This window comes from Camarhynchus parvulus, chromosome 1, assembly GCF_901933205.1.
Source record: "Camarhynchus parvulus chromosome 1, STF_HiC, whole genome shotgun sequence".
Taxonomy (NCBI): Eukaryota; Metazoa; Chordata; class Aves; order Passeriformes; family Thraupidae; genus Camarhynchus; species Camarhynchus parvulus.
In genome coordinates, this window is record NC_044571.1 from 27,307,205 (window position 1) to 27,335,142 (window position 27,938).

At 42.3% G+C, this 27,938-nt stretch overlaps 1 protein-coding gene across 3 annotated transcripts in view; it reads left to right on the plus strand.

Moving 5' to 3' along the window:
- Positions 1-1,707: 1,707 nt before the first annotated feature.
- EDAR (ectodysplasin A receptor) overlaps positions 1,708-27,938 on the plus strand; it is a 72,226-nt gene continuing 45,995 nt past the window's right edge. For 2 of the 3 annotated variants that reach the window (XM_030957931.1, XM_030957940.1), the window contains exon 1: positions 11,126-11,273. In XM_030957931.1, coding sequence (XP_030813791.1) covers positions 11,241-11,273 — 33 coding nt within the window. In that variant the 5' untranslated portion in view covers positions 11,126-11,240. Of the gene's footprint in view, positions 2,256-11,125; positions 11,274-27,938 lie in introns of those variants that run through there. The other variant, XM_030957950.1, reaches the window with a different exon arrangement.

The window sequence follows — 27,938 nt, forward strand, 5'->3', positions numbered from 1 at the left end:
TATTTGGGTGGCTGGAGAATGTGTGAGGTCTCTCTCTGCATGGATTTGTTGCTTTCTCATAAGGTGTGTTCACAGCATGCTTTCACCAAATCCAGGCAATAGATTTGGGATGACTGTCTTTAGCCAGCTGCTTATTGTTAGAGGCTTCTGAGAATGTATCTTTATTGGCCAGTAGATTCAAATGCTATTTGAAGGGAACATATTGTATAAGCCTTGCTTCCACAATGGAAGGCAATCGGGATGAACAACTGTTGTTCTCCCTCTGCCCTCTGCTCCACACTATCCTCTGTCTTTCCTGGTCCTGCTGCCTTTGTCTCTTCTCAGAAATGGATACACCCTGTAGGCCATAGGGAAGCAACCTCTTTCCTGGCTTATTCCATCATTTCCAGTGAACCTGCCCTGATACTACCACCTTCATCTTTGTCTCTCCTATAACTCTGTTTCAGAAAAGAGCTAGGTTCAGGAACAATTCACCTGCTGCTAAGAGAAGTGATCCCTGTGGAAGATCAGACAGGCTTAGCCATGTTGTAGTGATACCAGCCATAATCTTTTCTTCCCTGCAGGTAAGAAGGAAGCAACTTGCTGTGTAGTCCAGGGTCAGCTTTTGACAACTGGAACCATTGTATTGCATACGTTTCTTAATAAAATGAAAAAATGTCCAATTATATTTTAATGTTGATTCACACTATTGAGTTTGGTAGGTGTTAGGTAAGAATCAAAGCACCCCTGCTTTCAATGCATGCCTTTGCCCAGTGGGATGGTGACAAGAACAACACACACCAATGCACACTTAAGAATCTTGTATCCAACAAGGCTGAAAGATCTTATTTGAAAAATATTTTCCACTGATCAAGTTCTGTCAGTTTTTCAAACTACATATTGGATGCTCAAAAAAGATGTAGTGTTGATATGTTTCTCCTTTATGACGTCTAAATTAAAGTTCTAACTGCTCTCAAGCCACTTGCAGGTGGGCTGGGTGTTTTTAATTTCATTTATTTTCACTTCAGTGATAAATAATGTTATCCGAGTAGGCTATTTCACATTTTCTGATTTTAAGGAACACTGTCTTTGCAGAAATACTGGCAATTCCCTTGCCAAAGCTAGCTGACAACCAGAATTTGCAACCCTTAGAAAGCACAACTGTATACGAATATTTCAATTTTGCTTGGGAAGAAAAGAATCCATAGTTCAGAAAGGTACCTATGACATTTTCAATTTGTAAATCATCTAGGTTGTTCTTTAGAATTTTCTAGAAGCAGCAGGGAGCTGTGTGTGCTCCTGGAGAACCAGTGATTCCTGATGTCTCCCATGCTATCCCTTCCTGGTAAGAGTCCTGAGGGAAGTCCTGGGAGTCTCCAAAAGTTACACTGAAAAATAGGAATCTGAGGCGGGCTTCAGAGGAGCGCCCCCAAATTATCTGAAAATCAGGTATCCCTGCAGGACAGTTTGATTTTTGATATCAACATTCACTAAATTGAACCAGTTCAGTCATCAAACTTCTTCCTCACTTTTGCTCTCAGGAGATCCCCAGAAGCATTCCCCGGCATCCCAGGCTCTGGCTCCCCTTGTCTCAACCAAACCAGATAAAACCTTCTGTTCCCCAGCCAAATCCGAGCTCGGCGGCAGCGGGCATGGGCTCGGGACTCCTCCTCATCCTGCGGGGCTCCTCTAGGTGGGGCAGGCGAGTTTTCGCAGAGAGCGGAGCCCGCTCCGGCGCCCGCGGCTCTGCCGAACTTCCCAGCGGAGAGCGAGGGAAGGAGAAGTTGCGAGCGGACCGCGGGGCCGTGGGCTGACGGCTCCGAGGAGTTTGGGCTCGCTGGGACCCAGCTGGGGACATTCATTACAAACTCTGCGAGCGGAGGAGACGCGCGCTGGCACCTGTGAGAGCCCGAGCGAGCGGGACCCTGCGCCCTGTGCCCGCCGGAGCGGCTGCGGACATCCCGCTCTGTGTGCCCGCCGGAGCGGCTCCGGGCATCCCGCACTGTGTGCCCGCCGGAGCGGCTCCGGGCATCCCGCACTCTGTGCCCGCCGGAGCGGCTCCGGGCATCCCGCTCTGTGCCCGCCGGAGCGGCTCCGGGCATCCCGCTCTGTGCCCGCCGGAGCAGCTCCGGGCATCCCGCGCTCTGTGCCCGCCGGAGCGGCTCCGGGCATCCCGCTCTGTGTGCCCGCCGGAGCAGCTCCGGGCATCCCGCTCTCTGTGCCCACCGGAGCTGCTCTTCTCCAGGCTTCGGAGGCCGTGAGCCCGTCTGTGCAAGGTAGGCTCCCGTCGAGTTCGTCGGCTGCCTCTCCTCGGAGCCAGCGTGCCTCTGGTACAGCATCTACACTGTCACGGGGATGTCACTGAGGGCTGTGGCTGGATATCGTGTTGGGTTTAAGCTTCGTTTGAAAGAGGTCTACCAGCCAGAGAGTTTCTCGGCTGCTAGCACAGGACTAAAGAACTGCTTTTTTCTGTGAATTCTAGGAAGTAGCTGCAGTTCCTGGTAGTACCTTTGGTTAGAAGTTAGTTTCTTCACACAGAATGCGTGGTAGATTTTTTCACTATTAGAAGTACTGACGTTCTGAATGGTTTCTAAACTCTAGAGGATCCAGTGTGTTTTTATTTCAATAGTAGTATAAATTTCTCCAGAGAATATTGGAACTGCTTTTTCGAGTTTTGTGTTAACATTGCAAACTAATTTGCATATATTTTTACACTGCTACTATACTTTTGAAGTCCCAACCAGTGCTGTAAAATATCACAGTATTGATAGTGTTGTGGCTGACTGCATACACATGTGAATACATGTTCATAGCATTCTGATTTTGATTTTCTCTGCTTCCACAATCTCTCTGTGAAAGGGTACAGTGAAACTGAGGTCCAGAGAGGAAAGCAGGCTGCTGCCCACACTGAGAAGTACCTGGGGAGAGTGTTGTTGCATACCTGCTCCAGGCACAGGACTCTGTAGCCATACGTGGTGCCAAAGTAGCTTTGAAATGCCCAGCCATGCCTGGGGGAGCAGAGAGCTCCTCTGGGACTGCAGAACCTGCTCCAATGGTGAAGTGGCCTCTGTGAACCTTGCAGACTCTGAAAGATTGTTGTTTGTACTGAGCTGCTGCTGCTGCCACGGCCAGAGCACTGATACTGTGTATTAGTAAAAGTGTAGCTAGACACTGGTATGCCTGAGAGAAAAGGTGTTTTAATTTTTACAACTAGTGAAGCTTTAGATATTATGAAAGGGCAATGGAGGGCACTTAGGATCTGTCCCCCATGGGGTGAGATTCTCATCAATAGCACAACAATGCCGAGGAGCTTAGCGACCACCGCCTCCTTGGGGTACCACCCCAAACCTCTCTACATGCCTCAAACTACAAGGAAATCTTCCACAGTTTTGGCTGTTTCTCATTGAGGAGACAAGGCCAATGGCCATGCTGCCCCTCCTCTACAGCAGAGGTGGGAGTTGATGTTCTGTGCCGCAGTTTCGAATGATAGGTCTTGAAATGTTTTGGGCAAATGGTGGAAATCTCTGGAAGTTCTATGGGAAAAATCATGGGAGATTGCAAATTTTAAAAGGAAATTAATGTGACTGTGCAAAGCAGGCCCAAACCAAATGACTATTATCAGGATTACTCAGTTCTTTGTTCTTCTTTCTTTCTTTTCACTTTGTACAACTTAGGCATTTCTGAAGAAATGCCTAAGTTGTACAAAGTGAAAAGCAAGAAAGTTTGGGTATCCTCTATTGAAGACCAATACTAATAAGAAATTAATTGATAAATTGTAAAAGACAAGAACTATCAAGCAAAGGAAATATATTCAGAAGCAGCAAGTTGTCTCCACACCACTCAGTGGGAACAATTCCACCTTCAGGTAACCTTCTGTGAACCCATTTTCACTGGAGATCATTGACAATGGTGAAACTGTTACCAGAGCTTAGCCCAGTTCTTTTGGTTGGTAGGGCACAGCATAGCGGCGTTCTGTTTGCAATAATGTAGTCTGACCACAAGAAAGAGCTCAGATGAGAATGTGCCCAGAAAAAACCAGCAGGCTTTTTTTTTTTAGTACATAGATAGCTTTTGCAGAAAACCACTGGCATAAATAAGCTGATTTTTCTCTTTTACAGCTAGATGAAAAACATGTGATGCTTTAATTTTTCACATAGGATTGTGAGATGGTCATTTTCAAGGCATCATACTGAATTGTGTGCCATGGAAATCATCTCACTGAAAATGTTGAACTGAATGCAGTTTTACCATAGCATTGTTAAGAATTCCTCTGAAAATTACTTCACATGGAACATTTCAACTTTATGTGTTAAGGTGGCATTTCTTGGAGGATTGAAATATTTTAATGGAGTCTAAAGTTTCTAACCAAACCCATATAGCTGTGCTAGATAAAAGATCCAAGTCTCAGTTTTCAAGAAATAGCAGCATAAGCTTTTGAAGATTAGATTAATATTAAGATAATGTTTTTCTCATGTTGTCATCAATGGAGGAATTCCCCTCTAATATCATCAACAGAGTTGTTTCCTTTAACCATGCTAGGATGCAACTGGGTCTCAGATCATATCTATGCTACTTCTCTTTTCAGCAAAAAGGTAGATAAATTGCAATGTGAACTACTGCCTATAGCAGAATAACCAGAGAGGTGCCAGCATGGCCCCACCCTACATGAGTCATTGGTGTGAAGCTGAGTGTAGACCAGCCTTTCCATTCACTCCTGTAAAATGTTTCTAATTTCTCCTTCTGATTAGTCTGAAACCAGGCCTTTACTGCCTTCCGGTGCCCTCCTGGCCCTTAAGACCCAGTATATATTTTATGGTGCAACAGAAGGTAATAGGTACCCCTTTTTACTCAACAGGTCCTGAAGTAGCAGCTTTTGTTGCAGAAAATGCTTCTTTCCTAACATGTAGAAAAGTCCTGACTGGTGTGTCAATAGGTCAGGGAGGTATTTGCAAAGACAGAGACACTTTCTTGCCATGCATATTCCAAGAAGGTAAGTCCCTGTAAAGAGTTAGATTATGACTAAACAAGGATGGAATTGTGATGTGTAAGACTGTCCACCCTGGCAAAGTGTAACTGACCTCTGCCAATGGTCACTTTATGGACCAAGTGTTCAACTATACCTGTCCCAGAAAACTAAGAACCTTCATACAGCAAAGACTAGAACATACAAATATTATTTGGAGGCCAAGTAACTTGCTGTTACTTTGTTTGATTTATCACTCATCCAATTTTATTACAAATGGATAAGATTCTGGGCTGGTGCAGTCAATGGCAAAACTCCCACAAGGGTGGTGTGCTCAGCTCTTGCTTGCTCTTTGGCTACATTCAGTGATCAAACGCTGTTTTCTGAATTATATTAACTTTGCACACATTTCTTCTGACTTGACGTAGATCAGTTTTTTCAGTTTCTTTCCACTGGGGAAATCACAACAAAAGTAGAGAGGACGTTATTTTCAAATTCAGAAGGAGTCCATTAGAAACAAAAGAATAAAAGATAAACAAAAATTACTTTAAAAGCATTATCTGCTATTGTCTTATGAAGAAGTTAAAGCTTTGCCAGTGTATTTTCAAATCTCTGTGGAGATGGAGTCAGGGCCACATCCTCCTGATCTGACGCAAGCAAGTGCTAGTTTTGAAATGTCAGAAGTGTCATTCTGTGAAGTTAAGCCACAATGCTTCAACTGAATCACTCACCATGAATCTAGCAACAGGTTTTACATTGCCACATTACCATAATGTCTGACCATCTGCAGTGCAAAATCAATAGCTAAGTCCCTGGTGGATTTCACAGAATTTCTGGCATTCTTTTTTAGACTCTGTTCTGCAGAGCTGAGATTTTTTTTTATTTGGTGCCTTAAATTCTTCCTGTTTGCTTTTTGGGAGGAGATGGCTGGTAAGAGTTTATGTAGCAGAAAGGACTGCCAGAGCTGTGTAAGTTTTATAGCAGAAAGACTTTTTGAGGAGGATGATGATGTCCCATTCTCTGTCTCACAAGGGACCTCTCCAGCAGTTGGTGGTATCTCAGCTGATCTTTGCTTTACTTGTTGTGCATAGGAAGCTAGGAGGGTCTCAATGGCCTGACTATCCAGGGTCTTGCTCTGATAATAAAATGTGCACGGTATACTGTGTTTTGAGAATGTTACTTTAGTACAATCAATGGCTACGGGTGAATTGGGGAGAAAAAGCAGAAGAGTTCAGAAAACTTAGTTTGATTATACTTGAAGCATCCTGAATGTTGATGGACCTAGAGACCCTTTTGATCTTCAAGGTCAATCTAGTTGCTACCCTTCAGCATTCAGCTCTTCCCAACCAATCTTCAGTGAGATACTTGCTCCTTACTGGAGCCTGGCATAGAAAGATTCAAGACTTCCAGTTTCTTGCTGTCTTTGTCTCTGCTGGGCAAGTGCTGATGAATGCACATCCCCTGAAGATCATCTCAATGAGCCTCTGGTTCTTTGGGCTTTGCAGCCAGGAATGATATGGTGCTGCAAAACTTAGCTGCATCTAAGTCCAAACCAGCTCTTTATTAAGAAGGAACCTAGGAATAATTCACCCTTTTCCCTACTCCATATGCATATGAAAACTAGGCCTTATCCTCTGTACAGCAACATAATAGCCTGGGGACCAAAGCAGAAACATATGGACATATAATGACAGCTTTAATTCTGACAGTGCATCCATCTCTTCCTCTGGATATATCACAAACAAAAACTACTGAAGTGCCAGTTAAGCAGCACACAATTATTTGCAGATTGTCAGAATTTTGCATTTCATTTGAAGCAAGAACCATTTTATTAGTGCAGGATTAGATATTTGTAATTATCCAGGCTAGAAGGATGCGTTCCTAGGACACACTCCATTTTTCTTTTGGAACTCTATACACACTCCACTTCTTGGGAGAAGGATCAGGGAGGGAAAAAGATCTGTACAGTAATTGCTGATAAATTGAGACTTTTTAGAACTTGGTTTCTGTCACTGAAAAGAAGAAGACTAAAAGACCCGGTATATCTATATAACACATCTTGGAAGAGAAACTGGAACTGCAAAAATATGAGGAACAGATGATATCAAAGGCTAAAATAGAGAGAGTCTATTAAAATACCTGGTGCTGGTTTATAGCCTGCATAGTTCCTAACTATGAAACAGACGACATCCTCAAACATGAGGGACTTCAGTTTACCCCTTATAACAAAGCAAAACTTGAAATTACCATCCTTAAGTAACATTTGTCTTCCTATTGGAGTCCACAAAAACCAGAAAGGCTGGGGACATGTTCTCTTTCTGTCACTCGGGATTTTGCCATTTCTTCTCTCGGTGGGTAGCTGTGACAATGTGTCCCCTGAGTTAGACACATTTGTACTTACAAACATAGGAAAGAATGATCTGTGGGCTGCCACCCATACAGTGGTACGTGACAGGGGCCAAGCAAAGCAGCAGCACCTTCAACTGGCCACCCCCTTTCTGTCTGAGTGTTTACCACCTGCACAGCAGGCATGGCTCAATGGCTTGTGGGCTCACCTCCAAGCCACGGGAGTTTATGGGCTGGCGTGAAGTCTGGCAGTCTGAAGCTGGTTTCACGAAGCATCCAGTTTTGCCAGCTGCAGGAGGGTAATAATTTCCAAGAGAGGGACTGAGCGCACAGCTGAGGGCAGTAACTATCTCAGCTGTCACCATTTATTCCATCACCAAGTCTGAGTGTCAACACCCTCCAAGAGAGACAAAAGTAAAACCGAGTATCCAGGCATTGTGGGGCACAGATTTATTTCATTAAATTCAAATACTTCCCTGTGATGAGTCTTGTCTCTTTAAATTTTCCATACAGAAAAAGCATGTGCTAATATATTGCCAGTTGGAGGGGTATATTTTCTGTGCATGTGTAGATCCAGTTGGTTTCTTTGGGGAGTAAAATACAAAGGAAAAAGCCATTGTTCTTGTCTTGCTCTCAATTTTCAAAAATTGCCAGTTCTTATAAGCAGATCAAAACAGATAACAGATGGCACTGGCTAGCAACAAGGAAACGTAGATGCAAATATTTTATGGTATATGAAGAACATCTCTGATGTGGTAGGGTTATGTTTTTTATCATGGTTTCTAACCAGTTGTGAGAAAAATCCATTACTAGCACTTTGCGGTATTTAACTGGATGTGAAAGGTGCAAATAATTCAGCTGGTGACCAAATTATATAATTGGTAATAAATTAAAAAAACAACCAAAAAAACCCTAACCTGATAAAATTAATGTAAAGGGACTCAATATACTTGCCAATAAAGCCAACAGGAGACTCTCCAGTCATGTCAGCAGATATCCAACCTGTCTGTCAATTTCTGATTTTCTTCTAAGATCCCCATGTACACAGGCTACACTGCAAAAGAAAAATGTTCGTGAATGCTTTCCTGGCTCAAGTGACCAGTCAGTAGTTTTCATAGACAACAAAATCAGGCACCATGCAGGGTCTCTCAGAAAAAGCAACAGGTCCAGCATGTCAGCCTTACAGGTGCCTTGCACCCCTGCTCTCCCAGACCTGGTTATCTTCACAATGACCAAGGAGTCACAGCTAGGCTGAACTAGAGGAGTGTGACCAGTATAGTGCAGGTCTCCCAGAGCTTGCATAAGCTGTTTCTAATTTAGCTTTGGTGGAAGTCAGACTAAACAAACAAGTGGGTACCTCTGCTGCAAATATCTACACATGGGGAAACACCAGGAGCAATTCTGAGGAGGCAGTGAGTGGTGCCCTTGGGGGTACAGCCCATGGGAGAGGCACGTCCACATGTAGATGAGACATCTGCTTGCAGCTTGATGAGTGTACATATTTTCCACTCACTCCTGCCCACAATGTCACATCTACCTCCACTTTTAAATTGCAGTCTCCACAGCATGGAAAGGCACCACAGGTTAAAAAAGCCTAAAACTCCACCAACTTCTCTTTCCAACCAAGAATGAAAGTCCTCTTGTAGCAAATGAGTATCAGATCCAAATCCTAGAATGATCCCTAGTAGGGATCTGAGCAGCTGGGAAGTTGAGGTCTAATGTCTTGGTTGGGTGAGATTACAATTAAATGCCTTTTTTCCTGCAGAAATGGGTGCTTGCCAAATCTCCGGTGTAATACAGAACATTTGCTTCTCGTGCTGCAGAGCTCTAAGATATCAGACCTTCTATGCACAGCAGCAGACAAATGCACTCAAAATGACAGAGCAATTTCTCATATTTACTCTCTTTGTCTCTATCCCCACTGCCTGTACAGGCAGATCCATGGCACTGAGCACAGTCTTACCTTGTTGGTAGAAGGATGTGGTTAAATGGTCCCTGATTTTTTTTTACTAGAAAATGAGTCTGTTGATGTGGCGCCAGTCAAACACTGACAGAAATTTGAGAGAGCTGTGAAGCTCACTTGTTAATTGATGCTCCATTCGTAAGTTATGTGCCTTAGTAAGTTACTTAGCTGGTATAATACCTTTTTCCTAGCCCTTTGCCCATTTAACACTGAACTATGCCTATAGAGAGCATCAGAGCATCACAAGTTTTCTTCATCATATGTATAAAATTCAATTTTTCTTTGAAGTCTTTCTTAATACTCTTGTGTTCAAGTAAAGCTGTCATTGAGTTCATTGAGGTTTGCCCACGCAAGGAGCAAAGGCTCTGTCCCCTTGGGATTGCACAAGCCATTTTCTAGTAATTTGTCTGCTAAGGTGAAAGATTTCCTTATTATAGCACTGAAAACAGGAACTTCACAGTCTTCTAACAGAAATGACTTTATGTATTTTATGAAACTGAGCCAAAGGCACTGCTCTTGTCAGCTGGAGTTGGTGGCTGTTTAGTTGGTCTGGACATGAGAATTATCTACTTCCCCTTCCTCTTTTTTTGTTTTTGTTAATGAAGGCTTTCTACCTGACTAAAATACATAGCTGTGTTTTTCCCTTCAGGTCATGTTATCGGAAGCTTTGAGTTGGGGGTGGGAGTAAAAAAGTTCAACTTACTAAGTAAGATTAAAGAAATTAAATGCTAAGGCTCATATTTAATTTTCCCTTGTAGATGTAATTTTTCATGCAGTGACAGCATCAGAACCTTTTCAAGTTTTATAGCTATTTCACATTTGGCAGAAACAACAGGAAACCATCTGTAGCAAAGCAGGATTGTTGTAAGCATAATATTCAGTAATAAAAAAAAAGATTAAAAGAAAACACTGTTATCTTTATGTGATAGCTTTGAAGGGGCAAAGAGCAGGATGCTTGCATTTGCTACTAACTTCATAAAAATTTTCTAGATGAGTCAGCCATGGAAAAAAATTATTATTTCAGCAGAAGGAATAAGTCCAATAAGGAATTTGACTTTTGGTTTCTTGTTGAGATTTCCATGATGACTGTAAAGATGCTTGTGGTGAGGAAATTTTATGTGCCTGTTTTCTGTAAATCATAACTTACAATGGTGGAGCTTATAAGCACACAGACAACTTCAAATAGTCACATTGTCCCACAAAAAGCAAGCAAGCTACTCGTGCTCTTCAGCTTTAACTCCAGGCCTAAAAGCCTTTTCTAGACCAGGGAAATAAAAATAAATTGTGGAGATTTAGACAGCTTGTACTATCCTCCGTTCCCATATGACAGGATGTGTTCATTCTTGCTTTACTGTGTTTTCTGTGCTGGAAAGGAGACTCCCAGACTGAAAAAGTGTATACTCATTGCTTGCAGGTAAAAAATACTTTTTGCTGAAACTTTTTTTTGTTAATTGAGGTGTCATATCCCAAGGCTGCACTAAATACCTCTGAAGACCGTGGTCAGTCCTGTAAAGTTGTTCCATTGCAAATATCCTTTTCAGAATGTCCATTTAAGAAAGGGAAAGAACCGTTTTTTTCAGGTGTGTTCTAAAATTCAGCCTGGGCTAAACCTGTGTGTAATTTCTTTGTCACTGACCATGTTTCGCATTTTTATAATCAGACCTAGTTTTAAGATAGCATTTCACCGTGCAAAAGTCAAAATGTGTCAGGGAACTGCAATATCTTGTTGTTATTAATGTCTTAAATTATAGCTAGACACCCTGTTTTTCCAGTTTTCAAGGCAAGTTATGAAGGCTTTTTTTTTTTTTTAGCGCTGAGCTGATGAGACATTAAAGGTTTCTTTTTCAAATAGTTTGGCTGTTGGGTTGCTCCTTTCACTCACACCTGCCCGTTGACTTAGAAATTGTCTCCGCCTCTTCTGCATCAAACACTGAATTTACATAGGCACAAAGAAAGTGTGGAAGGCCAACAGCTCGCACCGTCATTAAGATGAGAATGCAGGAAGAACAAAGCAGCACAATGGTAAGAGAAATCTAACAATACTCTGCCTCACTGCAGTCTGACTAACCAGGGCTTTCCCACAGGAGGGAACGGTGCTGAGGATGCCGCAGGATCAGCAGATGCATGCAGGGCCGCTGGCAGTGACTAAGCCAGCAACAGAGAGGGAGTCGAAGTTCTAGACATGAGTCAGGTTTTGAACTTGTTGTGGTTTGTAGCGGCTCGAAAGGCTTTGTATGGCATCACTGCAAGAGTCTGTGACTGCGAAGTGATGGGCTTACAGCTGGTAGAGCCACTGGCTGCTTTGGAAGGGAGTGCTTGCTTTCAACAAAACACTCTAGTTGAGCTCAACATCCACAGCACAGCCTTGGCATTATTTTAATGCCTTTACCAAAGTGCTCTGGCTTATTAATTCAGTAAGATCTTGCTAATTATGCAAGCCTCCCTGGAGAATTTTAGAGATGCTCATAAGAAGCATCATAAAATTATTTCTTAAAATATATGTGACAAAAATAAGACAAAAGCAGTGGAATGACACATGCATTTAGCAGCTAAAGTGAAAAAGAATTTCTCTGTATGCATGCCTTTTCTAAAATGCAGAAGGAAAGAAAATGAGAGGAAATAATTATATCTGGATTTGTTTTGTTTCTTCAGAACTTTCTGTTCATGCCTTTTAAAACAGTTTGGCACAAAGATTTGAGTGGGAAGACTTGAGATGCTGCCTCAGTCCTGATGTTGTCAGTGGTTTTGCCATTTATTTTAACAAAATGTTGATGTACTTTTATATGCTGTTGCCTGTGCCTATGTCAGAGATGGATTAAAACTTAAAGGTGCAATTCCTGCACAAGCTGCTGAAACTGTATGAGTTTAATCAAAATGAGTGAAAGACATCTGCTTTTCCCCTTGCAAAGCCAAGTGCGAAGACATTGCTAACAGCTCAAGTTTCCCAGAAATACATGCAGAAGCTCCTCTCTGTAGTATTTTCCCTACCATTACTAATTCTAGATGGATTAACCTAACAAGAGGTGCACACAGACCTTTGCTTAGCTTCATAGATATGTCAATTTTCGCAGAACAGATGCAAACTCATAAACAATTCTCTTAACTCTGCAATATTTTTCATCTGGAGTTTTTATGCTTTTTTTTGTATATATAGATAAAACACTTTTCCTTAATCACAGAAGAGCAATTAGTGGTGGGTGTGTGAACAGTGCACAGAATAACAGGCACTCTCAGAGTCTTTGATTCAGCAGCAGTCTGAAGTGAGAAGCAGACACTTTCTGTTAGATCATCTTCAAGGATTTAATCCCAAGGAGGAGCTTGGATCGTAGCAGACAAGTCACTTCACATGCTAAGTCTGAAACTTCTTAGATACTGAGAAATCTTGCTTGCCTCCTCTTCACCGCAGAGGTGCCTACATACCTCAACACCCACGTTTGCATCCAGTGAGTTCCTTGCATGCCTGAACGTGTGCTTCTGGACATGCTTTACCTGGCTTGGCCTGTACTGGATGAACAGACCCACATGCCACACATCAAGTCCTCTCACTGAGCTTGGTCGCACTGTTACATGCTCAGGGACACCAGGTGGGAGATCTGGACTCAACATGTTTCTCAGTCTGTGAAGATTTTAGCTGTTTTACTCACAGCAGTGTCCCCAGCCCCAGCTCTTCTACATTCCAAAAGGGGTGTCTGCCTGTCTATTCCTTTTGCTTTTTTAACTGTTACATTTTCCTAGGCATAAGTGACAATTTGTATGGGTGTCCATACACACCTGCCAAAGTGTGTGGAGATGTAGGCTCTGGGTAATAATATATCTAAATTTAGCTCGGAGTAAGAACTGTAGCCCAGTTTCCAAACCCTGACCCAGGTGGTGCCCCAGTCACTAGGTTTGGAAGCCATGTGAGTGAGTGAAAAAGAGACAAAAACTGTCTTATGCAAAACAGAAAAGCTGTGAGAGGAGGGAGCTGGACAAACCCAAGATAGCCTGGGTAGCCATGCTGCCTGGCCAGGGGCTCTGAACAGCTCCCTCTCTCTGGAGCCCACTCAGCCGGCTCCCAGCCCCTTAGAGGGAAGATTTACAAAACTGTGTTCAAACAAAGGAGGATCCTGTCAGGCGGAGGTGTTTGGCCTTGTTGTTGCCCTGTAGATGATGGGGGTATTAAGTGCAAAGATACGAAGTAGTGGTAGGAAAGGTTCCATGGGCTGGAATTTGGGGTGAGTCTGGAGGACTGTATGGCGAAGCCTTGTCAGGTTTCTAAGCCCTGCCAGGGTCATGGCCAAGGCATTTTGAAGATTTCTGTTTTGGGGTGTCTCTTCCCAGACTCTGGCTATAGCAAGGATGCTGCCACCTTCTGTGTCTGCTGTGGAGCACTGAGTCCATTATGGCACTGTCCCTGTTGTGAATCTGGCCTGATCCCCAGTGAAGTAGGAAACTTCCCTGGGAAAAATGCTGGACATTAGTCCAGGCTAATTAAAGTCAAAGATGGCTAAGAGGCAAACAGCTCCACAAACACAAGCAAGCATGAAGAATGATTTCTGATTTTCAGTGTCTTGTGGCAAATAGCCAGCTCCAGATGAAGCTCTTCTCACTGGGACATTTGCAAAGACCTTGCTGCCATGTGCATTTGTCAGTGGCTCACAAGGCACCCTTGTCATATGCTGTAGTGAAACCTCATGTGCCATGAAACCTCTGTAGTCCCCAGGGGAAAGGGGCTGGGGCTGCCCAATTAAGCTGTGGAAGTGTGTGGGAAATTGCTTCATGGCCACACAAAGCCCATTTGCTTTGGAATCCACTTAAAGTTTGGGTAAATACACCCAGTTTAAAAAAAAAAAAACAAAACCACAAAGTAGCTCTGCTGCAAATATCCAATAACCCCATAGCTTTGGCACTCTCTTGAGATGCAGGTGTTGGAAATTCAGCTCCCTGTTCCAAATTAAACAGAGGGAGTATTTGATGTCGTCCCATTTTACTCAAAGTGTGTCATACACCTGCACCAATAAATTGATCTGTGGAAACCATATACTCCTCTGAAATGTGCTAACCATACCCTGTAATCAAGCCTTTAGTCCTTATAAAGTTATAGGAATACATTTTAATCTGTTTAAGAACAATTATTCAGAGTGCAAGCAGAGAACACAGCAGAGATTTAGGAGAAAGATATTGCAGGGCAGACTTCAGTGAAGGGGTAATAGGCGGTATCAATGTGGTCACCTTAGGTTTGTATTTCCAGGCTTTTGAGTGGCTTTGAAATTTAAATGTTCTAGCATTTTCTGAACACTGGCATTTGTATTGTAAACTAATTGTTTTTATTTGAGAAACTGCTGACTGAGCTAATATACTTTCTGTTAGTAGGCATGCTGACTTCAGCCAGCTGCTGATGCTGCTTTGCGAGCAGGAACAGCACAATTCTGTCTTTGTTTTAAAAATCGAAGTTACTCCCTTTTGGAGATGTTTGCTTTATTGGGCACATAAATTAGGGAGAACAAATTTGTGTCTCTGTATACAGCTTTGAGTTCTTCCTACAAGAAGAATACATGTGTGAGGAATAAACAGGACATAAGGGATTCAGGTGAAGAGCTTTATATATGTAACAGTCTGGGCAAGAAAAACGTACAGAACTGATTCCATGCAGACAGGCAAACTCAGTCATTGTTTCCTCAAGGCTTTAAACATACGTCACCATGAGGTGCTAAGAGATGGGGTGGTCTTATGGCAGGGTTTTTGTTAGTTATATTTTTAGTTTTGGGGTTTTTTTTAACAGATTTGTATATCCAGTATGTCATGACACGACAATAAAGATGGAAGGGTTTTAATTGGCATATAATTTACGTGGGTTTGGGTCACTTTTAATTACATGTGAATAGTGCAGAAGAAAAATAACAAACACAGCTTATTAGTAACAAAGCAAAACTTTACCCTTTCTGCCGCACACTTGTGGGCTGAGATTTGATATAATTAAGCTCAATGTAAAAATAACTCATCTATCAATACCACCATTTATCATGAAAGGATGAGCTCCCTGCAATGCATGGTTTGAATTAACTGTCGCTTGCTGTCAAAGTGACTGAGATGCTGTGTACACATGTGGCACTTACACACATACATGAGCTTTTGTAGATGTCTTTTGGAGACAGAGCCAAGAGAGCCGAAAAAACAGACTCTGAAAGCAACCTGAGCACACATGTGAACACAAGCACTTGCTATGCACCGAAAGCTTTGTCCTTTAAACAAGTTTCCTGTTTGCCTTTTTTGGAGAAGAATTAGCTTTCGTCGTTTGCTGTTTTAAAGCTCTTCACTTTAACATGCCCTGAGGTCCCTGCAAGGTGACACTTCAGACAAGCTGTAAAAGAAATATAGTTCTTCAGCTGCTGTTGTGCACTTGATAGTTTTATCTTCTAGAAATTATGTTTCTATAACTCTTTTTTTTTTTAACCAAATAGTCATGGAAATAAATAATTTTCTATTATAGGGTTTTGCTATAAAATACATTGCTACCACTACAAACATGACTTTTCCACTGCTTACACAGAGCAACACATTTAACCAGACTAAGCCATCTTCTAAGAGCTGCCCCAGACCAGGGCCTGGGGGACTCCAAGGGACTCTGAATCAGGCAGGCTGTCCTCAACTCTTGGAGAGAAACAGGTGTGCCAGGAGGCAGGAAGAGGCTCTTCTCACAGGCCTCTCAAGTTATTAACATGACTGGTGCTGTATTTCAATTTGCAAGATGATCTTGACATTACCCACCCCTTTGCAGGCAGAACCTGATGACACATGGTGCCACACTGCCCTGGGAGCAATAGGCACCAAGCAGGTGAGAGTGCCTGGGATTTCTGTCCAGCACCTTCTTTCTGTGGGAAGTTGAATGGCTGTGGAGAACAGGTGCATGGAGGGAGCAGGTAGAACAGAGGGCCAGGGTTGCAGCAAACATGAGGGTTGTAGGAAAGGATGCTCAAATCCTGCTTGGGCTCCCAAAAGTATGAAGAACAGCAGGGACATGAGCAGTGGCTGTGGGAACAGCACAGGGTGCTGGCAGGGTTAGGTAAGAGATACCTGCTGCTTTTCACTGAGGTGCCACTCGAGCTAGAGTGGAGTGGGGAATGGCAGCCAGAGGAGTCAGACAGCATTAAAAAGGAGTCATTGGCCCCACAAAGCATGTGTGGTGAGGGAAAAACTGAGTTATTCAGAGGCAAAGGACCAAAGGAGGACAAAACCAGCAAATGCTTGGAGAACAGGGAGAAAGATTGCATCTCTTTGAGGGTGGAGAAGGAATTGTTGGTGAATCCAGGGCATTTGCTGTCTAATTCATTGCTGGTGCTCTCATTCTTGAATAACATAATGAGCACCAAACTTTGAAGTTCCATTTTCAGAACAGTAAAATTATTAGATCAGAAAGACAAAGAGGGGGGAAAGTACAAACAAAATTTCATAGGCTGCAGAAAAACTATCTTGAGCCTAAAACATGTCTATGGATCTACCGTGTAGCCCTGCATACATATGTACATATAACATATATGTACATATAACATATAAATAAGTGTTCCCATCTTTCATTGGTTCAGAACAAATTTTAAAAGTTCCAGTGGTTACCAGTATACAGAAGTTTCCTGGAACCTTTTTAGCATGTTATTGCAGTAAGAGCTGTTCAATACCAGCAACAGATGAACATTGTGTACAAAATACATTTATACCCTGGCCAAATAGTTAAACACAAACAATTATGTGAACAACCTCAGTTAATGTACAAGTTTGTCATCCATATTCATATTTGCATCTTCTGATGGTCTTTATCATTTGGTGAGATACTTTATCAACTTTTCTTGTTTTGGGAGATGTTGAAGATCCTTCTGGGAAGGAAGAATGCAATGATTCTATGTGGTTGTGGACTTGGCAGTGCTGGGTTAATAGCTGGACTCGATGATCTTAAAGTTCTTTTTCAACTTAAATGGTTTTATGATTTTGTGTTTAGGCCAGAAGGCCCTGATAGTGCTTGTAACTGTTTCTTGAAAGTTCTGTTATTTTTAATAGGCAGGCAGGAGTGAAGCAGCTGCTTAGAGCCAGGTATTTCTGTTTCCCACTCCTGTGGCTCCCTGTGGTGGCAATCTGAACAATCTGAACTGGCCTTGCTCGTGTTTTTTTGTTGGGTTTTTTGGTTGGGTTTTTTTTTTGTTGTTTTTTTTTTTGTTTGTTTGTTTGGTTTTTTTTGGCAAAGCTGTGCACAGTTTATTGCATTTGACTTTAGGTTAAAGCAGCATTCTGTAGTGCTGTCAAGAGCTGAAATGTCAGAATGAAATACCGAATGCTATTTCCTCAGAAGCTTGGTGTCACAAATTATGGAGGCTCCAGGCTAAGTGTCTGCAACATTTCCTGTGATTGCTGCAGTGGAGACATGCTCCATTTTTAAATACATTGGTCACAGGTTGATGAAACCAATTTCTCTGAGAATCTTTTGCTGTCACCAGGTAGAAGATATCACCCCCCAAGAGAAAAAAAAACCCACAAACAAAATTTCAAAACAGCCAAAAGAAAAAGAAATCTAAAATTAATTATAAATGGTAACAGGATACCTGTGGTCAAGCTGAGATTGATGCTGCAGCTTCACATGCAGTTGTATCAGTTTGGTGCTGGTGTAGATGTTTTTCCTCCCACCCAAGTTGGCAAATGTTGAATGTGTTGTTCAAGCTCTCTTCCTGCCCTCCCTTTTGCCCTATTTTAATTCTGCTGCAAACTTAACCTGCTTTATTCAGATTTGTAATGGCATGAGGCTTATGTGCTAGCTGGGACATGCAAGTACCTGGAGTCCTAGAAATGCTCATAATTTGCATTGTTAATGAAACATAATTTAACATCCTAAATATAGAAAGTTTTCTATAACTGAAATGGATTAAACCAGCTCCTTTTCCCCAGATCTCAAACATCCCTGTCAGCCCATAAGTTTTGGAAGAAGCCCTGTAAAGCCCTGAGACTTAACTGCTTGACAAAGGAGAACCAGAAAACCAAACAAAGATCTTTCTGTTGGGTTAAATCCAGAACATGTTGATGGGTCCTGCCCAACAGCAGGTCAAACCTGTGTAGGAATCTTAGTTTTTTTGCTAATCCCGTATTGCTTTCTGATCTCTGGATCCAAGATAGGCATTATGAAATGCTTCAGAGGGGCAGGTTTTCCCAACTTAAAGTTTTGCATTAACTACCTATGCTGTCATCTTTTCTGCCTTCTTTTGTCTATCAGTTTGATTTCAGACTATCTCCTCAAAACCATTTTTGAATGCCCTGGATTAATGGGGCATTATTCCAAATGCCACGATAATTCTTCACCATGGAAAATGCTCCTTAGCTGGTTCTACACCACAAATTGCATCCTTACACCCCAACTTTTATTGGGCCTTTGAGCAACAGTATGATATAGGCAATAAGTATCTCTGCCAATTGCCAGGTGTTATTCCCTCATTATGACAGACGTTTTCTGCCTGCATCACTTCAAAGCCTTCAACAACTAGCTCAGCTCCTGCTAATGCTAGAGTTTCAGCAGCCTGAGCTCTAGGAGGTTCAGCTGTATTTCTCTACATCCTGACACTGTCCTGAGCACACTCTGCTGTCTCTCCTACTGTCTGCTTCACCTATCCCAGCGCCCTATGGCTTTGCCTCCCACCAGACAGATCCAGTGTAAAATTAAGTCCTTACTACCCTTACAAGGGTTTTCCTCCAGAGAAATTTAAGAAGCTGAATTAAAGTAGCTAACCACAGCTTACTTAGGGACAGGATCCTAAAATGAAGAAATCAGGCTTGCCTCAGAAAACATGAGAATGACATGAGTTGATGGCAACAGTCCTTTTCATTGTCTCCCACCAAGTCAAATGGCTCCTTCCAGCCCTTCACGAGCACCTGAGTGGTTACCGCTTCCCTGGCACTGGGGTGGCTTAAGGATCCTGCCCAACGCCTGGTCCCAGAGCCTGGCTGCCAAAGGCAGGGAGAGGCTGGGCCAGAACACAGGTGCCCACACAGGCAGCCAGAGCCATTTCATCCTTGCACCCCACGCCGCAGGCTGGCGGCTGTCATGGCTTCTTCCCTGGTCACACCCTTACACACTCCTTCATGCCTGTCTGTCTTTTCCTCCACCCACTACCTGCATCAGAGGTTTGATTTCTGCTCCCCCCACCCGTTTCTTTTTCACCTCAAAGTGATAGCAATTCCTGATGCATTTATCTTGGATGATGTGGTTGTTGTAAGATGAGGTACCTGCAGCAGCCAGTCTGCGGTTGATTTGAACGCAGGCGAGTCTCAACAATGAGCTTAAAGGAGGGTGTCAGGTATAAATCTTGTCTTCAAACAGCCAGGGTGCATTCCAGACTTCAGAGACACCTCTTTGTGTGGAAGGTTGGTTGGGTTTTTTTGCCTCCTTTTTTCTTTTTCTTGGACCTGGAAGAGGATGAAAGTGACGGGTTGTGTGCATTCGTTTAGGCTGATAATGAGAGTGGGGCTCACGGGCATAGTAATTTGGCAGGCTCTTCACTTCCTGTAACAGTTTCAAAAAAAAAATAATTCAAGGGCTGCTTTAAGACAAACATTTTTTGTTTAACTACTGGTGGCTCATTTTCTGAACACCCATGCAATTAATCTTATTTGTATTAAAGAGGCAGGCTGCTTTTTGTAAGGTTTTCTGAGCTATAATTAATGAAGATCAAAAATGTTACAGAGACATAATATTTAACTTTTCATAGGTGCAACTGCACAACATCTGCAGCAATTAGAGAAGCAAAAGGCATTGTGTTGGAGTTTCTTTCCCTTCAAAGTGTCTTTGTTAAGCCTCTTCAGTATTCTAGCTGGGAATGTAATTTTTGGTGAGGAGACTAATCAATACTAAAACCACAGATCTTTTTTTTTATATTGCATTGATTGTCAAACATATAATTCAAAAATATTATCAGCTGTGTCAGACTTGTGAGAGCTGAGCCCATGAAGTTGAGTGAAGAGCTACCTGTATTGCACCTTGAAGAATCAGATCCAAACAAAAGTGTTTACTGCTTCCATAGTAGTTTTCAAGCAAATGCATGAGTGTGTTAAAACTTCAAAAGCATCATAACAGTTTCATGATTTTACATGTAAAAAATCCTGGATGTTTTGCCACTAGGAATTCTGTAACACAGATTATCTTTTAGCTGGGCTGCTTAAAGCATAATTAGTTTTTAATAAGTAGTAGCTTATTTATCTCTGGATTATTAAATGAAGAACTCTGGAATGCATCACTTGAAGACATATGACAAGAAACATGCATAGTTCTACCTTGGCACTAGCTGCCTCCCACTTCACCAACCTTTCAGCAACTCTAGCAAAAAGAAAGTCTGGTTTTCACTGGCTTGAAATCAAAATGTGGATGGCTCCAAGTGTGTCACTTGGATTCACAAGGCAACGTCAGCCTTTGCCTTTACAACAGACACACAACATCCTTATGCCAGGGATTGCCTGTTTCATATGCATGTGGCATCCTGCTAGCACTGTTAGATTAAAAAAAAAAAGCTGCAACTGCATCATTCCTATTACTATCTGAACTCTCCTCACACTGCTAAAGCAAAATTATCTCTGTCATCTCTGTGATCTGCAGTTAAGTTTGATGTCAAACATTGTTTGAGGAACAAGTTATCCTGGTGTGATCCCAAAAACCAAGAGAGGCACCATCTGGTGTGTACTACACCACATTAAGAATGAAAGAAGAATTAATCTTTGTCCTTTCATTGTGGATTCAAGTGTCACATGAAAGGTGACATAAGAAGAAGTTACAACCCATGGATATCTAATGCACCATAGCTGTACCATGAAAAGTGCTACCTGGTGACAAATACCTCCATCTCCAGAAGCAAAAAATCTACATGTCTAGAAACCTGGAGGCAGATATGAGCAAGGGTTCTGGGCAGTGCTGAGCACCCTGCTGCTGTGGCCCAGCAGCCTCCAGCCCAACTACTCCTTCCCAAGGAGAGAGCTGCTCAGTACCCTTGTGTCTGGGGGTCCATGTGTTTAACCCAAGCTTGATGTCTGAAAATAGATAGGTTTGGTTTGAAGAAATGTTTGCAAAATTAAATAAAGGAATTGCACATGCTGATTGCATCACATTTATTTCTGTTTACTTTGTGACTCATAAGCTTCCTAATTATATGCAAGCAAAAAAGCTAAAAATTTCTTGGATTTCAATATAAAGTTATCCATCATATACAAGAGACATCTGGTCTCCAAATCTAACTCCTCTCAAGGTCAAAGTCCAAGCAGATCCAATGGTTTGAACGAGAGTGTTGGGCTTTGTGCAGAGGACAACTGTAGCAGGATGGCTTGGGATGTCAGGAGAATTAGCAGCAATATGCTACCTCAGTCCTAGCAAAACCAGGCACAAGAAAATGTCAAGAGTTTCAGCATTTTTCTTCATTACAAAACTGTTATACATAAAAAAATGCACACTTCCAGGACCAAAATCTGTACATTCTTTGAATGTTATCCAGGTTTTTACATTTTAACTGAGGTGAACCCCTCCCACAATCCCCCCAGTTACTCATCTTTCCAAGCACTCTTTCATCTTTTATCTTTCAGACTGTAAGATCTCTGAGAAAGAGACAGTCTTTATTTGTGTATGTACAGCACCCGCATATTTAGCACTAAGCTCAAATGTTTGCCTACACTGTAAAATAGCTGCCAAACAGTGTGGTTTAAGAGCGTGTCAAGGGTATTAATTTCTAACAATTAAGAAGGGAGTGAGAAACAGTGTGAACAAGCTGAAGTTTTTGTTCAAAACAAAGTGATTGAACGTGGAACTCCCTGAAGATTTCAATCAGAGAACTCCAAATGCAGTGTTGGTCAGTATGCAGCTGAGGTTGTCTGCGCAACAACATTTCTGCACCTCAGCTTCTTTCTGCCTCATGCTTACTTGTATGGTAATCACAGCCATCTTCATGGAAAGGTTTTTTTGATAAGGATGTTCTCAGGAGGAGTTGGAGAGCTCTGGGAAGCTCCAGTCACTGTACTCACACTTAACAGGCTCCGTTTGTTCAGGAAAAGGAGGTGTTTGGGGATTTTTCTTTACCTCTTCAGCCTGTCCCCTTTCATCCAACAGATCTACTGTGTGAGGCCCCAGATTTTTGATCCTGCCCTTAAAACACAGGCCTGCTTCAAAGTCAGAGGAACAGTGCCTTTGATGGCTTTTACTTGTTATACCATACAGCCCCATCACATATATGTTCTGTTTATAGGTAAAAACACAGCTGGTTTGACTCTGTATGGCAATTTTCACATGACATGATTCTTTTTTCTGGTGACCTGCAAGAGTATGAAGTAAGTAGAAAAATAGTATTTTCTCTCTCAGATCACGTAGAAATAATTAATTGCATGGGCACCAGCCACTGGAAGTTTGTATCTGTCTTCTTTCCCCGAAACCAAACAGGTTACCATAATAACCCGAAATCAGAAAATCACCCTGCATTTTTCTTTTATGTGGTCTCAAAGATGAGATCTTTTAGTGTTGTTTTTTTCTGCCCGTGATTTTAAATGAGTACAAGATCCTCTGAAGAGCTGCATTCATTTGCCTGCCTACGTGTGGCTACTGCCTTTAAGCTGTGCTATGTAAGATGTCCATGTGAGCTTGGCAGGTCTGATACAGGACTTTGAGGGGACCCACTGCCTTTTGAAGTGGCACACTGGGATCAGGCAGAGTCCACAGGACATCTCAGGTGCCACCACCCCCCTGTATGTGGGCAGCTGTGTTGAGCCTTTGTTGAGGCCAGCAACGAGAAGAATTGCTTAGTTAACATATCCAGAAAGCTCCTGATCCACTGCCTGGTCTTTAGACAACTTCCTTTTCCCCAAGAATATCATACATTTCTTCTTCCTTGCTCTCATGGGAGCTCCCAGCTACCCAAGTGAATACAACTTTTACATTTGCCATTCCTACACTGAATGTCAATATGACCACTTTGCAGCACCCTAGTAGGGTTTCAAAATTATGTAGGCAATTTCTTATCACAAATATGAACTGATTATTAATGACTAACAAACTTCTATGAAAATCACAGAACTGGATATAAAAAATTTGCTACAATATAAGATCAAAGTAGGGGTTTCTTGAGTGTGCGACCCAATAACATTGAATATCCAAAAAGTAAGATCACTCTATTTTAAAAAATTATAAATTTCCTATGCCTTGTGAAAATTACCCTCATGTTTCCAAAGATGCCTGGAAGAAGGTCAGGCTTTGACATTACTGAATGAGTAATATGAGGTATACTTCAACATATAAAATTGCTAGATAAAGAAATGGCACCTATCTGGTGATATAAACTGCTTTTTTTCAAGCCTGACCTATTGCAGTGTCTAGAGATTTACACCAGCTCTTTGTTCAAACCTTCAGCTTAGTGTTATCATCTGGAATTTCAGAAAAACAGGACCTGTTCTTTAAGTCAAACCTCACTTCTCTCTGGGTCCGTTTCTTTATTAAAGACACATGACAAAGTGAAGTTCAAGTGTATCTACATCTGAGGCAGGTCATGGATTTGTTTGTCACAGTGGCAGAAGGCTGGTGAGGTTCAGTGTACAATATTGCTTGTGAGAAGTAATCATATTTAAAAATCTAATAGAGAACTACCTCTCTTGCATTCTTTCATGCTCTGGGTCCCATATTTTTGGTACTTTAGAGGAACCATCTTTGTGCCCATTGCACTGAATCCATGAAAAGCAAATTTGAGTGTGTGATGACATTGATCTGTAGTAATGAAGTGCTTGTAAAAACATTGTTTGCTTTACTTTGCACACAGTGCTAGAAGGTAATAACACAAGAGCTGTGATGAAACAGTGTTCCCATGGCTGCTGAGCCTTGCAGAGCCCATCTTCTTGGCAATCCCCATCAGAAGTCAGTGTGGAGCTTCCACACTAGGAATTCAATGTCTTTTCTAAATACAGGCTTAGGATGGTGACAGTTCAGAGGAAGCTCTGTGAGGGGTGAACTCTGGCACATCTGGAGACTGTCTGTATATTGGTCTCAGTGCCTTAAATGTGTCAAGATGAGGACCAGTTTCCTCAGCCCTATGTCCGTCACCAGAGTTCTCCAGGCCACTTTTGCAGAGGCGTTTGCATCAATGTTAATAAAGATTACACATAGAAAGGAGTTTTTCAGCCAGTTATTTCTTCACATGCACACACTCAGAACCTGCTAATACTGTTTCTAAGTAACTAAAACAATTTATAAATTCAGTTCTAATTCAGAAAGAGTTTTAGACAGTAATACTGGGAAACAGATATGGAAAATACAAAGCAATTAAAATTAGGATTTGCTATGTGAAACAGTTTACATGTTTATAGTATTTTACCTGATAAAATTGCTTATTTATTTTAAGGGAAGCAAAAATCTTTCCCAAAACCATGGGGAAAACCCTTTGCCCAGGCCATCTTTGTGTGCACTGTTTCATCCAGTCTGAGCTCAGTCCATGATCTGGCCAGTAAAATACCCTGGAAGTATGTCCTTATGCCCTCCAGTCATGCAAGGAAAGCATTTGCTGCCTGGAGGCATAGACTGCTGCACCTGTAGCAGCCCCACCAAGCCATCTCCATCTCCATCTCCAAAGCAGCCATATTTGCTCCAAAGGCTGAGGAAAGCAGTGCTTGGCTTGGTGGCTTTCCATCCTTCCTAACCAGACAGCTGCTGTCTTTGCTCACCCCAAAGCAAAAAGAAGGTAGGAGAGCAGCTTAAATAACAGCACCATGGCTTTAGGACCTAGACTGTGGCAATCCTAGTGTTCACAGTGTGAGCCAAGTGCCAGACACCTGAGAGCACTGAGGTGCCCACAGGGTGTCCCTGCTGAAGAGCCTGGCAAAGGGGCACCAGGGAGGGTCTCCCTGAGATGCCTGGGTTGAGAAGGAGGGTGAACTCCAGAGCATTTAGAGTATTCCCTACCTCCTCTCTGGCATGTCTGTGTAGGGTGCTCAGGGGGAAAATATGGGCTTCCTCAGGATCACTGCTCAATGCCATAATGGATGGCTAATTATAGGTCTTGCAGTGAAAGAAGCAGCCCCACAGAGATCTTAAGCTACTAGACTTTCAGTAGACACGTTATTTCTGGGATATTATTCCCACAGGCCAAAGTACAATTACAGTGTTGGTTTGTATTTCCTTGCAAAAAAAAAAAAAAAAGCAAAGTGTACAGTTTCAAATTAATCTTCTTATCAAAGACTCAGACAGAGTTATACCTTTTGCTTCCTCCTTGTAATGTCAGTGATATCTGGGAAAGTCTCTGGTTGAATCTTTGCACAGCACAGGGTAAAGGGCCTGAGCAGGTACAGGGTGGCAGGCTTGGTCCTGCCAGGTTGGGTACTTTCTTTGAAGCCATCAGGGAACCTGATCTGGTATAGTAAATGAACAGAGAAAGAAGCCTTTTGGTATGCAGTACTTCTCCAAAACAGCAAAGAGAAATTAATGTTGTTCCCTCTACACATAGGAGAACGAGTTCTTGAAGGAAGTCAGGGGCCTACTTCATTCATATTGGGAGCCTTGAAATATTGTTACTTGCACCTGACTACTCTAAGGGGAGATAATTGCAGTACAACTCTTTGCATGCATCCTAATAATTGCCTAGAAATATTTTCCCACAAGCTGTCCATAATTAGCCTCTCCCTAAAAGATAAATCATGTGAGGAAAAGATTGAGAAAAATTAGGTCTGATTTCCAAGAAGTGAGAAACCATTTTGCCCTCTCTAAAGTGTCACTTCCTTGGGCAAAGTGACAGAAAGACAGATGCAGTTTGAAAGCTTTGAGCTGTCATGGAAGTGGTCTTTGCTAGGACACATATTTCTGACTTGAAAATAAAAATGGGCAGAGTTTGACAGAGTTAGGAGTGGTTTGCAAGCTGTTTCTTGGGAAAAGGGAGTGGAAGAGAGAAAAAACTATCAGAACTGAGGAGTATGCATGTCTGTCTGGGATAAATTCAAAGTCAGAGCACTGTTTTGAGGGTCCTTTGAGTTCATTCAGGATGTCATTGAAGTGCAGAAGCCCAAAGTTCATATGTGTCCAACAGTTTGTGCTGTACTACTGAGAAACACCATGCAGCGGGATGGTGAGAAGTCATTAAAAATAAGGAAGATAATAGATAGGAGATATTTTTCAGTCTTATTCATATAACTTCTATCCCAAAATACGTGGAAGGATTTTACGAAAGGATATACAAATTGTATGTAATGGCTTTTCACAGCAGCATGCCACTGCCTTTTAAACATATGTAGGAAACACAGCACTGTGCTGAGCTCGGAAATACTTTCCATTTCCATTTAGAGTGTGTGTGTTTGGAGCATGTGACTGGAGGGGTAATGTTTTAGGTTTAACAAAATGGGCTCTGGACTGTGCCTCATAGGGCAAGCTCAGAGATTTCATTTAGAAAGAGCAGTGGGACTTTGGTTGCTTGGCCACACTGCAGGGACTGGGGTGGTCCTTTGTGGGCCTGCATTCCCAAGACTTGAGCTTGATAACATTCTCTTTCTCAAGCACCAAGCATGGTTTAAATAGGATGCCTATTTTCTGATCTTAAACAGCACTGTCAGCAGCTTGATACTTCAAAGACTGTGCTAGGCTGCTGGCTGAGTGCCAGTTCTCTGAAGGAAGGGTGCCCACATCACTTGGCACAGCAGCTGGTGTTTCTCTTTGTCTTGTCTCCAGTTACCAGAGCCAAACCTGCCCCTTTGCTAAAGCCCAGCATCTCATCTAAGGCCATGCCCACTAACCACAGGCCACATAAACAATAGCCTTTGCAAACATGATTAATTGTCTCTGAGATGTACAGCAGCCTGGGGAGTAGCTCAATCTCTAGCAGAGAAAACCTGTTCCCTGAGATGCAGGTATATGGGAACAAGCAAGAGTGGAGGTGGGCGCTTTAATTACAAACCCAGGTAGTCTGTAGCAGAAGCATCACAACCTCCAGTTCTCTGAACACATTTAAAGGATGAAAGTGATTCATGTGTAAAAGAGGCACTAGTCATCACTGAATAGCCCAGTCCTAGAGAAAGCTGAGTATAGTTTTTAAAACCTGTTGCTTTCCCAAGATGTCAATTTGTGTGACAGGATGCTAGCTGTATTGTCCAAATGCTCTGTCAAACCCATCACAGTGACAAGGAAATACTGTGCTTCCCTCTGAAATTCCTTGAATACCTGGTGCCAGCAGTTCAGCTGATAATGCAGAGAGGGATGAAAGCAGATGGCCTTGTTTAGAAGAAGTGACTTTTCAAATGGTCTTTGACAGGCTCCCTTCATCTCTCTGTAACATGTCATTTCAGTGCAAGCAACAGACTACAAATAAACCCTTTGGTACAGCAAAGGCTATGGCACTTCTCATATGTTCTGTAACTGAACTGTTACTTAATTGTTAATGTGCTAGTGATTACTGCATTACTTGGAATGTATAGAGTGTTGTATTTCAGTCTCTGAGCTCAGATTTGGCTATTTTCAAGATACTATTCAGGTTTCTGATCAAACTGCTAAGTATAGGTTTATGTTAGGGTAAGTCTCTGGTGCTCATAGTGGTATTGTTTTGATAGGGAAATTATAAGGCTACTTCCTTTGAGTGCATTGAACACCCATCAGTTTTATCTACCTGATTCTCTTTTATTAACTCTGTCAACTGCCATACAGAATGTGCTCTTTGTGTCTCATGGCTCAAATCCAGATGCCTCCAG